Below are 14,877 nucleotides of genomic sequence, written 5' to 3' on the forward strand. Positions count from 1 at the left end.
TGTGGGGGCACACGCAGCAATCGACACAAGCCCTCGAATTCATCCGAAGTCTAAAAGCTCCTCCTGGCTTGGGGGATTTTTCTGAGAATTTCAGCAGATCTTTTGAAAAGGTGTGTGGAGATTGTTCGAATACATTAGAACAGAGTCTGATCACACGGATTTCAAAGAGGGGATAGACATGTATGCAGATGAGGAGTTGATTTTATAATTTTATGCACATCATGTCTTAAAAACTTGTTTTCCTGATTATCTAGACAACACAGAAGACCCTAAAGAGAGAAATAAAAGTCACACTCTTCAGATTTCCTCAATTTCCATCCAGTCTTTCTAAATGTAATATGTTAACGTATAATTACTAAAATACCTTCCTTTATAACCTCCGGCAGCAGGTAGGGCTCAAGATCCCCCTGCTGTGATTGTAGAAACTGAGCCCAAGTCTTTGAACATGGTGGAGCTGGTTTTAGGAACTAGCTGTCCTCACAGCTATGCTGGACCTCAGGAATGTTCTTGCTTCAGGCGGGAAGCGAGGCCTCACGTCTTGCTGTCAAGTGCACCTCGAATTTTCTCACTTCAGGACACAGACTCCTAGGGTTGCACCCTCATAGCAGCCACCGGAGACCCGAACCGGGACCCAGCGAGGTTCAGGGGTACACGGCCTAGCAGGGCAGTTAGGAGTCTTGCAGGCTAGTTGTTAAACTGCCCGCAGTGTCTGCAGTGGGAGCCTTTCTACCACAAGAAGCTCTTGTAAAAGCAAACTCTATAAATCAGGAAATTGGTTTGCTTTTTTTCTTAAGAGCAAATTTATTAGCACCCCCCTGGTGGGATTGCCCCCAGCATAAGTGAGCCAAGTCTGGTTACTAAGGGATCTTCCCCTAGGACAGAGAAAGTTCTGCTCGGTGGTGGGTGCTGTTTCCAGCCTGGGAGTGACTCCTGCAGCTCAGCCTGCCCTGCCCTCACCAACTTCCAAGGTCTGCAGCCACCAGGACCAGCACACAGAATGTGATTGAGCTCATGGCCCTGTACCCCCAGGAAGGTCCATCCTAAACACCCACGTCTGGTTTTAGTACCAAGACTCTGTCAGCATCTCTCCTGGCCAAGGAGTCTGCCAGGGCTCTGACTGGTGTGTCTTTTTTCCCCCAGCATGGCCACGTTCCATTTCCTCCTTCCCAGCAGAATAATTACAATGCCAGTGGAAGTCAAGGGCCCCTCAGGTAAATGAACACGAAGCAGGGAGTTATCCTTGGCAGTGATCCACTCGAGGGAATGCCTCAGCAGACCCTGTGTGTGGGAGGGAATGAGGCGGAAAGTGGGTCGCCAGCTTCGCAGCTGTAGCGTAACTTTCTGGTTGGACGAATGGCACCCAGATTCCCTGAAGACGGAGGCTGGCATGGTCTTTGGGGAGTGACCTGCCACAGAGGAGGGTGTGAGCACATAGCCCGCCGGGCTGCTTCTGGACTCAAATTCATTTTGGAGAAAAGGTTATTTAAAACACCGACGGCCAAGGGACGCCTGGGTGGCTCAGTCAGTTAAGCGTCTGCCTTCGGCTCAGGTCATGATCCCAGGGTCCTGGGATCGAGACCCACTTTGGGCTCCTTGCTGAGCAAGGAGCCTGCTTCTCCCTCTGCCTGTCTCTGTCTCTCTCCCTCTGATAAATAAAAATCTTAAAAAATAAAATAAAAAATAATAAAATAATAAAGTATTAAAACACTGATGGCCAAGAGGACGTGAATTATCCAGAAGATGTGAAAGCAGGCAAGGGGCAGTGTGACTGTCCTCCTCACCCGGGAAGGTGACTCGGCCCTAGGAACAGCCCTCCCAGGGGTGCCCCCCCACCCAGGAGGCACGTCCTTCTTTTGCCTGTTGCCCATTAGAACAGACCACTTTTTTTTTTTTTAAGATTTTATTTATTTATTTGACAGAGAGAGAGATAGCGAGAGAGGGAACACAAGCAGGGGGAGTGGGAGAGGGAGAAGCAGGCTTCCTGCTGAGCAGGGAGCCCCATGTGGGGCTCGATCCCAGGACCCTGGGATCATGACCTGAGCCAAGGCAGACGCTCAACCGACTGAGCCACCCAGGCACCCCCGAGAACAGACCACTTTTGATTGCAAACCGACTTCCTCTTGGGCAAACACCTTCCGTACAAACCAGAGGGTACCCAGATTCCTTATGTGATGCTTCTTTCTCTCTTCTTTCCCAGGGGTAGCCTGTGTCCTTGGCATACACTGGGCTGGAAGTCACAACTTCTTCTTCTATTCGCTTCACCGAACTCTGAAGGATAAAGTCGGTACTTTGAGATGGGAGTTGCCTAAGCTCGGGGCTCTCAGAATGTGTCCTTCTCCAGCTTAGTTGAGGGCATGTGACTGATGTGTCACTTTAGGGGACGAGAGCTGTGCAGACTGAAGCAGGTGGCTCAGTGGCTGGGGTGTCAGTGACTGCAAGGCTCTGTCTCTGAACGGTCCCGTTCCTTAAAGAGAACAGGTCAATAGGGACAAAGCCTGGTCAGGTCCCTAGGGCTCCTTTGGCAGCTCAAGTAAACCGAGGCCTGGCATCAGAGGCCCGGTCCAGCCCCAGCCCAACGGTCTGCAAGCTGTGTGTTGTCAGGCCAGTCACTGAGAGCCCCAGTCCCATTTTCTCATCTGAAACACAGAACTAATTCATGACACCATCCCTGCCCACTGCTCGCACTTGTTACTCATAGCAAAATCCAGAGGGTCTCTAGATGTGAAAGCTCTTTGAGATTGAAGGCACTTTGGAAATATGGCGGTTGTTTGGTTTATACAAACTCATGGAAGCAGTTACGTAAGCAAGTTCACTTTGTGGTAATTCCTTGAGCTGTACACTTATGTTATACTTCAGAATTACACTTTACAAGTATAGTAAAATGTAAAAATGGACAAACGAAGAATCTCTCTCCTTCCAGCTCTCCCAGGTAGCGTGGCTTCCAATCTCAACCTCTGTACTGATTGGCTGGGACCGTGGGCAGGTCGCTTACATCTCTGCCTCAGTTTCCTCATCTGTGAAATAGGGGTACTAATAGGACTCACCTCATGGGACCCTTGCGAGAATTAACTGAAAGGAGGCATGTAAAGCGCTTACCACAGTGCTCAGCACCTCATTCAGGGTTCGCTGCAGTGGAATAGTAATATGACCCCTTCTTTTATCCTGAGGGAGGAGGCAGCACTGCTGAGAGGCAAGAGAGATGGTGAGCCCAGACAGCGGCTCCTGCCCACATCCCAGACAGGCAGACTAGTCAGGGTCTCGGGCTGTGCAGCGGAGGTGATGGGTGGGTGCAGGGTTGGGGGGTCAGCCTAGCAGGTGGTGTCCTCCCCACTAGACCCGGAGGGCGTCTGGCCCTGTGCTGCACCCATTGCGGTCTCCCAGCTCAGCTGCACCTGCACCTTCCTAGTGCTGGCCTGTGAGGATGGTGTGCTCACGCTGTGGGACCTGGCCGAAGGTGAGCCCCCCCATCTCTGCCGAACACCTAGATGGGTCTCTGGATAACGAGAGTCAGGAACTCTGGAATTCCTGTAGGCTCTGGGCCTTCTGTTAGTTACTCTGTGTTCTTAAGTCAACTCGGGGAGCTGGTCCTCTCTTCCCCTCATCCACTTATTCGCTGTCCATTTATTGAACTTAATATGTGCTGACAATTCCCATTCCCTGTGGATTTATTGAGTGCTTGCTCCGTACCCGGCACCGGCCCAGGGCCTGGGAGTCTGTCCATTACCTCATTGTCACACTCTGGCGAGGAAGTGTCTTCCAGCCCAGGATGTGGGAACATGGCCGCCTCAGCCCTCCTCCCTCCTATCCCTCAGGCTCTCAAAATAAGCAAGTCTGCCTTCCTGCTATTCTACCCCCACCCTGGTCAGTGAGAACCTCACTGGTATGGAAGCTAAGAGACCTCTAAGGTGGCCAATGCAAGACCAGCAGTTGTTCTGGGTGGGTGGCACCTTGCTAGAGGCCCAGGGCCCCAGGGTCTTGGGTCCAGCTCTGCAGGTGGAGAAAATCAGTGGTGTCTAGTTGCCCTAAATTGATCAGGATCTAAAGGAGTGTATTTATTTATTTATTTATTTATTTATGGGCTGGGGGGGGGTACAGAGGGAGATGGAGAGAGAGAGAACCTCAAACAGACTCCCCACCGAGCACAGAGCCCAACACGTGGCTCTATCCCAACACCTATGAGATCATGACCTGAGCCGAAACCAAGAGTCGGACACTTAACCGACTGAGCCACCCAGGTGCCCCTATTTCCATCTGAAGAATTCCATGGTTGTTTCCAATAGCAGGCACTCTGCCCACATGGTGGAAAGATAAACATGGCTATAGGCCCTCTTGAACTTGAGTTACTGAACCCACGGCATTCTTACAATACCTAAAGATATGTCAAGAGCAGAAGAATGTTCCTAATTGCACATTCACTTGCCCAATAGCTTGCTTTCATTTTTCTGGACATCGATACATTGTGGATATTGCTTGGCTATACACACAGCTCCCTCTCCTTCTCTGAGACCACCCACCCCTTGCCCCCTCTGATGCACCTTGACCTGCCACGGTCAGCTGTGGTTCAGGACCTGGCTGGGTGTAACTTCTTTTCTTCGGTCCCAGTGCTGACTCGCTCGCCTCCACAGGGCTGGTCCTCCCTGTCCTCCACACCTCTCCATACTCAGAAGCGGGGGCTCTTCTCTCCCACTGGGCATTGGGGTTTCTGGTTTCACCCTCAGAGGGTTCTCATTGCTGGATCTTGCCTTCACATCCCTCATATACCTGCTGGTCACAGACCCTGCACCCATGGCTGCATCATCCTCTACCTACTTTTCTGACCTGCTTTTGCGATTGTTTCTCCAGGTTTCCCTCTTGGGGTCATCGCTCTTCCCAAGGGATGTTCCTGCCAGAGCATTCACTTCCTGAAGTACTTCTTAGTCCACGAAGGACAGAACATGTACCCCGAGAGTCCCCTGAAATCCCAAATGAAATGTGTGGTGCTGTGCACAGATTCTTCTCTCTATCTGGTGACAGCCAAAGGGACCCAAGGACCCACCATCAGTGTGCTTGTTGAGAGGTTGGTGGCTTGAGCGCAAGACAGGGTAAATGATCTGCCAACCAGATGACTAAGAGGAAACTGACCACCTCCCCAGCAGGAGTCCACTTGCTCTGTAGCCACCACCCTCCCTGTGAGCTTCTCAAGGTCCCCACTGTCTTTTATACGTGGAAAGATATGTAAAACTTGTCTCACAAAATTGTATGACGGCGCAAATGACACCTTTCATGTCCCACATGACCAAGAAGAGGATCATTTCTGCCAAAATAGCCTTTTATCCATTTCCTCAAGGGTCTCTTTCTTTTTTAAATTGTAAAATACTTTATGCATGCAAATGATCTATATAATACGTATGTGTGTGTATTTAGGGTGTATCTGTATATATACCATATGTGTTTATGCATAGATGTACAGTATATATACACTATATGTAGTGTGTGTGTGTGTGTGTGTGTGTGTGTGTATCTGGAGAGAGAGAAAATCTCCCCTGTACAAGCTTAAGCAATAAATCATCTCCAGGGGCACCTGGGTGGCTCAGCCGGTTAAGCGTCTGCCTTTGGCTCAGGTCATGATCCCAGGGTCCTGGGATTGAGCCCCGTGTCAGGCTCCCTGCTCAGCGGGGAGTCTGCTTCTCCCTCTCCCCTCTGCTCGTGCTCTCTCTCACTATGTCTCTCTAATAAATAAATAAAATCTTTTAAAAAAATAGATCATCTCCAGGTCAGCTAAGGCTGAAAACAGTCACTGTTTAGCCCAGGACCCCCTGATCCTGTAGGTCAGCAATTTGGGTGAGGCTCAGGTGGGCGGCTCCTCCACTGGTCTCTCTGCTTAGGCTCTCATGTGTTGCCTCAGGCAGCAGGCAGTTCGGCCAGGGGCTGGACGGTCCTAGGTGCCCTCACTCACATAGCTGGCCGTTGGCCAGGACACTTGTTTCTCATCCTTGTGGCCACTCCTGTGGGCTGTCTCAGCCTCCATCACCTGGAAGCTTAAGGGGTCCCCTCAGCAAGCAATGCACAAACGCTTTCCAGGCCTCTGCTCACGGCACACTGGACAGAGCATGTCACGTGGCCACACCCGCAGTCAAGCACTGGGAAAACTGACTCCACCTTTTCTTTTTAAGACATTTTATTTTTTTTAAGATTTATTTATTTATATTGAGAGAGAGAGTGCGTGTGTGCAAGCAGGGGGCGGGACAGAGGGAATCTTTCAAGCAGACTCCCTACTGAGCAAGGAGCCGGAAGCAGCGGGGCTCAATCCCACAACCCGTGAGCCCGTGACCTGAGTGGAAACCAAGAGTCAGATGCTCAACTGACTGAGCCACCCAGGCGCCCCTTGACTCCACCTTTTGATAGGAGTAGCTGCTAAATATTACGGCCAGTTTCTTTTTCAATCTATAATATCCTTTTCCAAAATTCATCATTCCTTCACTTTCCTGTAAGAATTAACCACCTGTATCTCCAAGTAACCTATCGTTTAGCTGTGCATATTTGGGGACTTTGTAAATGGAATCATGTCCTATGTATTCTCCAGCCTGTTTCTCAGCGCTTTTTCTTCTATACCTTGTGACCTTGTTCATGGGAGTCGCACATGTTGGGGAACGCGGCTCGGTTATTTTCCCACCGGCACTGCAGCCTGTCATATAATAGACCACAACGAGGCATGCTCCTACCAGTGGACAATCAGATTGTCCCCAGTATTTGCTACTCTGAACAGTCTCTGACATGTCTCCTGGTGCTTATATACAAGAGTGTGTCTGGGATGTATGCCCAGCAGAGGATAGCACAGCCTGAACACTTCCGGTATGAATGTCTGTGTGTCTTGTTTCCTGCAGGCCAGTAAAGCACCTGGATGAGGCCATCTGTGCAGTGGCCCCGGTCCTAGCCTTACCTGGCATGGTAGGTTCCTCATGCCCCTCTCTCCTCGTCAGTAAATGTGGTCATTTGCCCTTCAGAAACCATGTGTTGAAGGCCTGTCAAGTGCTAGGCACCAGATGAGCTCTGGGCCACGTGGGGATGAAGGGGCAAGTCGCTGCCCCGCTGGGGTGCACAGTTCAGCTGGGAAGACAGACGAATCGCTGAGCAGCTGCCCTGGGAGACAAGAGAGGCCATGAGGCATGATGCGCTGGATGCCAGGAGCAGAGAGAGGGTTGCTGACAGCCTACGGAAGTTGGTGGGGGCGGGCGGCTGCTCTGGGGGGCTGTGACAGGAAGGGCTGGAGGGGGCAAGGGCAGGTGTCGGACATTTGAGTGTGGGGGAGGGGAAACGGTGTGGCAGGTGGAAGACGATGACATTGGGGTACATCTAGCATGCTCATCTACAAGGAGGAAGGAGCCCAGGCAGGAGGGAGGTCTGCCTCTGATCTCAGGCCAGGAGCAGGGGCCCCTGAGGACAGGAGGAAAGGGTTTGTGCACAGAGGCAGCACCGCAACCATGTGCAGGGCCAGCTCCCCAGCAGGGGGGATGCTGGTGAACTAGGAGAAGCCAGGGTAGAAGGGGAAGCACCACAGAGGATCAGACCCAGCACCTGGAGGAGGGCCTGTTGCTGCTGGGGCCCCCAGAGTAGTAAACACACACTTCTCTGCTCCCTGAGCAGCCCTGGGTGCCTGAAGGCAAACCAGTTCTCTCTATTGCCGGTCGTTATGGCCAGCTGCTTCTCTCATTCCAAACGGAGGCGACAGAGAAGTCCCCATTGCCATCTCTTTGCTTCCCAGTTGCTGATCTTCGGCAAGAATGGCTCTGTACAGCTCATGGATGTGGCCAAGCCTCAGATCATCTGTGCCTTTGTTCTACCCAGAACCTACCATCTGGCGGTCCCCTGGAAGCCCTTGTTTGCCGTGTCTGTTCAACACCCGTGTTTCCTGCTCCGAGGTAGAGGAGGGGGACCCTGTGGCCTGCTGACTATTTCCCTGACACTCTCCGTCCCCCCCGCCCCCAAAGCACAGGGTGATGCCGCCCGATCTCTTCCCTGCTCTTCAACCCCACACCACAAGGCAAAAGGACACAGCTGTTCAGTCCTCACTAGGCACTTAGCTAAAGCGCTAGGCAAGGTCTTCTCTCTGGAATCCTGCTGCTCCAGATCAAGTGAGCCCCCCACAGCTCAGTCCCAGTGACCCAGCCTTTACAAACAGAGAGGAGCCCCCCTGTGCCCGCCCAGCCCACAGAGAAGGTCATCCCTCCACAGCACACGGCTCTCTCATTTCAGGAGACCACCCAGACGAAATTGAATCCGACGACACCAAGGACATCCAGAATTCTGTTTTCTATTTTAATCTCGAGGCCTACCCACTCCTGGAAAACATCTCAAGAAATCACACCATTCCTGAAACTGACATGACAGAGAACACAGCCTTTGCCCAGGTGCTGCCCTTGGAGAAAAGATGTGAGAGTTTCCTCCAGAAGAGGTAGAGTCCTGGGTCTGCTTCCCATCCCTGCAGCTGGGATTATCTCTGGGTGGAGGACTAGTGGCGTGTGTTTGATGGTAAGAACGGTCCAGCATTTAGGTTCCCCCTTCAGCGGGGGACCCCACCCTATCATAGCCCGGGAGCCCGTTCCCGTTCAGCTTGGTGATTCAGCAGTGGATTCAGGCTGGTAAGGAAGGGCTGCCAGTGGCTGTTTTCTCCTTGTCAAGACTGTCTTTGCTTTCTGCTTTCTCAATTCTTTGGTTTTTTAAAAATCATATTTGGATTATCAAAGACAGGGGCTGGCCAACAAGGGGCTGTGCCCGTTTCTCCGGAATTACTGGAACAGTCGGGCCCGTTTGTTAGGTTTACCGACGGCTGCTTGTGTGCTGGAGCTGAGCACCGCCAACAGACACCAGCTGACCCGTAAGGCCCGCCTCATTGACCTGGGCCATTTATAGAAACTTTGCCAGCCCTTGGTCCAAGCCCCCTCTGCTTTATCCTTCATCTGGACAAACGGTTAGGTCCTGCGTCTGTCCCCTTTCCACTGACCCAGTCCGGCTGGGGCTCTGTCCGAAGTCCTTTCTGCTGTAGAAGCATCGTGAGCCGTGCTCTGTCCGCTCTGGAGAAGCAGGTGCTTCTTCTCATCTATCCGCCACAAATTTCTGGCGTCTTGCAAATTCTTACTGATGATTTGTGTCGTGATTGGACCATATACTTTAGGCTGGATGGGGTCACCAGTGGAGCCCTGGATTCTCGCCACGACAGAGCGGGGGACTCCGGTGGCCCCTTCCCTTCCAGGGCCTTCTGTAGTGTCCACTCTGTGACTCTGTGATCTCTCCTGGCCATGTAACAACCCTTTATGACCACTCCGCCTTTTGCTATTTACTCTTGCCTCCAGAGGAATGAAGCGGAACGGCCAGGATTCTCAGGTCTGAAATCCAATACCACCGCTTACTAACCCTGAGACCTTGTTGAGTCCCTTAACCTCCAAGAGCCTCAGTTTCCTCGTTAATTCCAAAAAGATTTGTCCAACAGCCACGGTGCACCACGCTGTGCTGTGGGCTCGTCGACGATGCCTGGCCCTCACGTTTTGTAGGTATTCGAGAGATAATACGTGTTAAGTGCTGGGCACAGGTAGGTCCAAGAATGATGCTGGGTTAATCCCAGTTTGTGCCCCGGAAACTCTAAACACCACCGTCAGGTGGCGCCACGGCCCCCATGACAGCATTTACCTGCTGCACTCGGTTCCTTCCTGGGCTTGGTGGGCTGCCTGGTGGCTTTCAGCATCCCTGGGAGGGAAGCAGGGCCATTCCTCAGGAGAGGGGGATGGTCTGTGGGTCTTGGGGGAGGTCAGCAAAGAAGGGGTCAGTGGACATTTCTCCCGACTGAAGATTTACCAAGAGTGTTCAGCTGTTCCTCCCACGGAGGGTTCTTATTTTAACCCTTGATGGCTTGATTTGTTCTGAGGACATGTGGCTGAAGAATTTAAGGGTGAAGCATCATGAAGTCTACAACTTACTTTCAAGCGGGCCAGGAAAACATTTAGAGAGAGAAAGAGAAAATGTGAAGTGAAACCCAGGAAAATATTCATAGAAAGAGAGACAGACAAAATGTTCACTGGTGGTGAATTATAGGTGCAGGTTCATTGTACTACTTGCAACTTTTCTGTAGGTTTGAAATTTTTCTAAATAAAAGATGGGGAGAGGTTATAAAATATTACAGTATAATCCTGATTTTGAGTAAAAAAGCCTGGAAGTGTGTATACCCATAATAGTGGTAGTTATATTTGGGTAATGATGTATGTGTGATTTTTTTTCTTTGTGTTTTCCCTATTTGCAGCTTTTCTACAAAAATAATATGTTATTTTGGAAAATTTAAAATAATGGTTTAAAAAAAAGTCAAGAGTATGAGTTTAGGTCATGGCTATCATGTGACTGTTCTCCTCGGGGGAGGTCCTGGCACGGAGCTTTCTAGAGCTCTTTCTTTTTTAAATTTTTAAAATTAGTTTCATATGTAGAAATTAGTGGTTCGTCAGTTGCATATAATACCCAGTGCTCATTACATGAAGTGCCCTCCTTAATGCCCATCACCCAGTTACCCCTACCCCCCCACCTCCCCTCCAGCGACCCTCAGCTCGTTTCCTAGAGTTTGTCTCTTATAGTTTGCCTCGCTTTCAATTTTCATCTTATTTTATTTTTCCTTCCCTTCCCCTATGTTCATCTGTTTTGTTTCTTAAATTCTACATGAGTGAAATCATATAGTATTTGTCTTTCTCTGACTTATTTCGCGTAGCATAATACCCTCTCGTTCCATTCACGTCGTTGCAAGTGGCAAGGTTTTATTCTTTTTGATGGCCGAGTATATCTGGAGCTCTTTCTTGATAACACCCAGAGAACTCCTTGTTTAAGGAGCTTGTTTCCATTTCTGCCTTTCAGTCTGACCCCCTCTTTTACTGGCCTAGAAAGGGTGACACTTCCCACTTGACCCAGAAGCCAACTGGCTGCCCCACTTGGGGGAATGGACCCCGCCAGCCCCACATTTCCAGTACTGGGAGGCTCGCCTCCTGCCTGACAGCAGAGGGCCCGGCCAACTGAGGCTGCCTTAGTCCCTGATTGACAAGGCCCACCCTCAAACAAGCTGTAAGTGGAGATTAGTACTCAGACACCCGCAGAAGGAACCCTACTTAGCCCCTGAAATTTGCTTCAAGCAGAACTTACTACTGTAACTGAGTACTTCCCCTTGTAAAAAAGTTATTCATTATTTCTGATAGAAGTTATTATATATGCACTTATTGAAATTTGGAAAACAGAACAATGCAAAAAAAAATTTAAATAACCCACGATCCATCACAAAAAACCCTAGCACTGCTGCTACTACGTTAGTGCATTTCCTTCAGGTTTTTCCTTTGGCGTTTTTACTAAGTTGAGATCCTGTTTCATGTTCAGTTTTTAAGTCTGGCTTTGTGTCACTCCAGAATATAAGTTAATTGTTTTTTAAGAAAAAACTCCTTATAAATATGGTTTTTAATGCCTATGTAATTTCCATGGAAAGGATGTGTCTACCATATATTTCTCCACTCCCCTGTGGTTGGGCCTGCTCTCGTAAGGATGAGGTTCTTCTGCCCTGACCTCCTCCAGTCTGTGTTCCTGTGGGAATGGGACTTCTCTTTTCTTTTCTTTTTTTTTTTTTTAAGATTTTATTTATTTGAGAAAGAGAGAGACAGAGATAGTGACAGAGAGCACAAGCAGGGAGGACAGGGAGAAGTGGGCTCCTGCTGAGCAGGGAACCCAGTGCGGGGCTCGATCCCAGGACCCTGGGATTATGACTTGAGCCAAAGGCAGATGCTTGGGCGCCTGGGTGGCTCAGTCGGTTAAGCGACTGCCTTCGGCTCAGGTCATGATCCTGGAGTCCCGGGATCGAGTCCCGCATCGGGCTCCCCGCTCAGCAGGGAGTCTGCTTCTCTCCCTCTGACCCTCCCTCCTCTCATGTGCTCTCTCTCTCTCTCTCTCTCTCTCAGTCTCAGTCTCTCAAAATAAATAAATAAATCTTAAAAAAAAAAAAAAGGCAGATGCTTAACAAACTGAGCCACCCAGGCGCCCCTGGAGTGGGACTTATCTACAGTCCCCTTTTTCAAATGTCTTTCCTTCCTGTCAACACAGCTTACCTCTTAGGTCCCACACCTCAAGCTCTGCCTGGGAAGGCCCCATAGCCGCTGGGAGGGGTGGACAGAACTGCCTCCTGGGCAACCTTCTGCAGGGGAGAAGTCTGGAGGGGCTGGCCAGGTGGGACATCAGGGACCAGGGGCTTGAGAGTTTGGGAACAGAAAAGCTCAGGGAGGTGCTGACTGGGTCCCAGGACTTAGCAGGAGCTGGGAGGGGTCACACTGTGTGGTTGTAGCCAGCCCAGATTGAAGGAACATTTACTGGGGCCTGATCTCAACAGAAAACCCATTTTCTAAATTGGGTTCCAGCAATAAATTGGGAAACATTGATTTAAAGAAGGCTTTTCCTGTTCTACTTGCTCTGAGGTCTGATACCTGGGGTTTTCCCAAAGAGTAGTCCCTGCCCCAACATTTTAGTTTGAAAATTTCCTTCCTTTCTTTTCTTTCTTTCTCTTTTTTTTCTTTTTCTTTCTTTTTTTCTTTCTTTCTTTCTCTTTCTTTCTTTCTTTCTTTTCTTTCTTTCTCTCTTTCTTTCTTTCTCTCTTTCTTTCTTTCTTTCTTTCTCTTTCTTTCTTTCCTTTCGAAAGTGCACATGGGGTGGAGGGGGGTAGGCAGAGGGAGAAGGAGAGAGAATCTTAAGCAGGCTTCATGCGGCTCGCTCATAACCGTGAGATCGTGACCTGAGCCAAAATCAAGAGTTGGACTCAACCGACTGAGCCACTGAGGCGCCCCTTATTTTGAAAATTTTCAAACATACAGCAGCTTTGAGGAAAAAAAAGTCACTGAACATCCACATACCACATCTTAGACTCTGTCATTAACATTTTCCTATTGTTGTTTCTCACAACAATATGCCCCCCAAATTTTAATCTCATCTTTTTCTCCCCTTTTTATTCCTCATGTCTGAAACGGCTTCCATTGGCCCTAAAACTAGGTGAAATTTCAAGGCAATGGGTTTCTGTGGCAATCGATTCAAAGTTTCAGACTTGCAATCATCTGTCCAAATTGTTTTCACAAAACCTGCACTTGGGACTGTTTTGTAAACAGCCAGTGTGAAAGGGAGCCTGCCTTTGGGGCTTTAAAAGGAGGCCAGTTAGCACCAAATATGTGCCCCCACCCCCGCCCATTCCCTGAGGCCTGGCCTCTGCTCTCCTCCAGCCCTGGTCTCCAGGCACCATATCCTGGCTCCCTGCCCTGCTTTAGAGTCTGCCATCTCTGGCCGGGTCAAACTTGATCACAAGACAGAAATTTCTGGACACCAGGAAGCAGACAGAAACAGAGTGCCCCTTCCTCTCTATGTCTCTCTCCTGTCTGTCTGTCTCTCTCGCTTTCCCTTTATTCCCTGTGGAATACAAAGCCCAGCAAGCCTGGGGGTTCTCCACAGCCAGTTTTGGTCAGCGGGTGGGCTTCTGCGGTGACATAAGAGACCAGGTCCACAGCCAAGGGAGCCAGGGGCTGGGCAGGCAGGAATTGATAGCTCATTACTATTTTCATTAGGAAGTGAAGGAGATTGAGCAGCTTTTTGTTACATATAATGTACACTTCTCTCTCTCCTTCCTTGACTTTCCTTGGATCTTTTTCCCAAGCGTGAGTTCATTTTCTTTTGATTTTAAGAGTTCTGTGCCCGTGTGTTATGAGTAATTTTTTCCTGGTTTGTCTTTAGATAGGAGCAAATGGGGCTGCTCATCTAGCGAAACAGAAGTTTCGAGGGTCAGGTAGCTGGAGTTTTCCACCTTCTCCCTTAGGCTTCACTGAAGGGCGGGCATAAAGAGCCTCAAGATCAGGGTGCAAGCTGTGCAGTAGGACCGGGATACAGACTGGGGGCCTCTGTGTGACGGGACAGGCCTCAGTGTCTTCGTGCATGAAATAAGTGTCAGCCGTATCTCCCGCATGGGACATTATGGCACATGCAGGAAAGGCTAGCCGTTACTTATCATTAGATCATAGAGAAAGGCTGTCTCCACACCAACAGTGTATGTTGAAAATCACCCACATCTTCACACATGAACAGCTTTATTTTCAGGTTTCCTTTTAAAACCGGCCCTTGGGGGGCGCCTGGGTGGCTCGGTCATTGGGCGTCTGCCTTCGGCTTGGGTCGTGATCCCAGGGTCCTGGGATCAAGCCCCGCATCGGGCTCCCTGCTCCTCGGGAGGCCTGCTTCTCCCTCTCCCCCTCCCCCTGCTTGTGTTCCCTCTCTCGCTGTGTCTCTCTCTCTCTGTCAAATACATAAATAAAATCTTAAAAAAAAATAAAAATAAAAAAATAAAACCGGCGCTTGGGGTGCCTGGGTGGCTCAGGCGTTAAGCGTCTGCCTTCGGCCCAGGTCATGATCCCAGGGTCCTGGGATTGAGCCCCGCATCGGGCTCCCTGCTCCGCGGGAAGCCTGCCTCTCCCTCTGCCACTCCCCCTGCTCGTGTTCCCTCTCTGGCTGTCTCTCTCTCTCTCTCTCTCTCTCTCTCTCTCTGTCAAATAAATAAATAAAATCTTTAAAATAAATAAGTAAATAAATAAAACTGGCCCTCGTTCCATCTATTCAGCTGCCTCTTGGACGGTCACTTTTTCTTTTTTTAAGATTTAATTTTTAAGTAATCTCTACACCTAATGTGGGGCTCGAACTTACCTCCAACCACCAGCTGAGCCATCCGTGTTGTTTTGACCTCCTGACCCAGAAATTTCACTTCCACTAATTTATCAGCGGCAGAAGTATTATGATGATTGACCTGTACTGAGCACCTACTGTGTGCCAGGTACTATTTTTTTACTGTCATTACTATCCCCACCGCAC

At 49.8% G+C, this 14,877-nt stretch overlaps 1 protein-coding gene across 1 annotated transcript in view; it reads left to right on the forward strand.

Moving 5' to 3' along the window:
* WDR93 (WD repeat domain 93) overlaps nt 1-14,877 on the forward strand; it is a 44,057-nt gene that overhangs the window by 26,661 nt on the left and 2,519 nt on the right. The window contains 7 exon segments of the mRNA XM_035728152.1: nt 1,141-1,211; nt 2,198-2,284; nt 3,335-3,454; nt 4,843-5,056; nt 6,864-6,927; nt 7,742-7,898; nt 8,233-8,431. Of these exon segments, the coding sequence (XP_035584045.1) occupies nt 1,141-1,211; nt 2,198-2,284; nt 3,335-3,454; nt 4,843-5,056; nt 6,864-6,927; nt 7,742-7,898; nt 8,233-8,431 (912 nt within the window).

The sequence above is a fragment of the Zalophus californianus genome, chromosome 6 (genome assembly GCF_009762305.2).
Source record: "Zalophus californianus isolate mZalCal1 chromosome 6, mZalCal1.pri.v2, whole genome shotgun sequence".
Lineage (NCBI taxonomy): Eukaryota > Metazoa > Chordata > Mammalia > Carnivora > Otariidae > Zalophus > Zalophus californianus.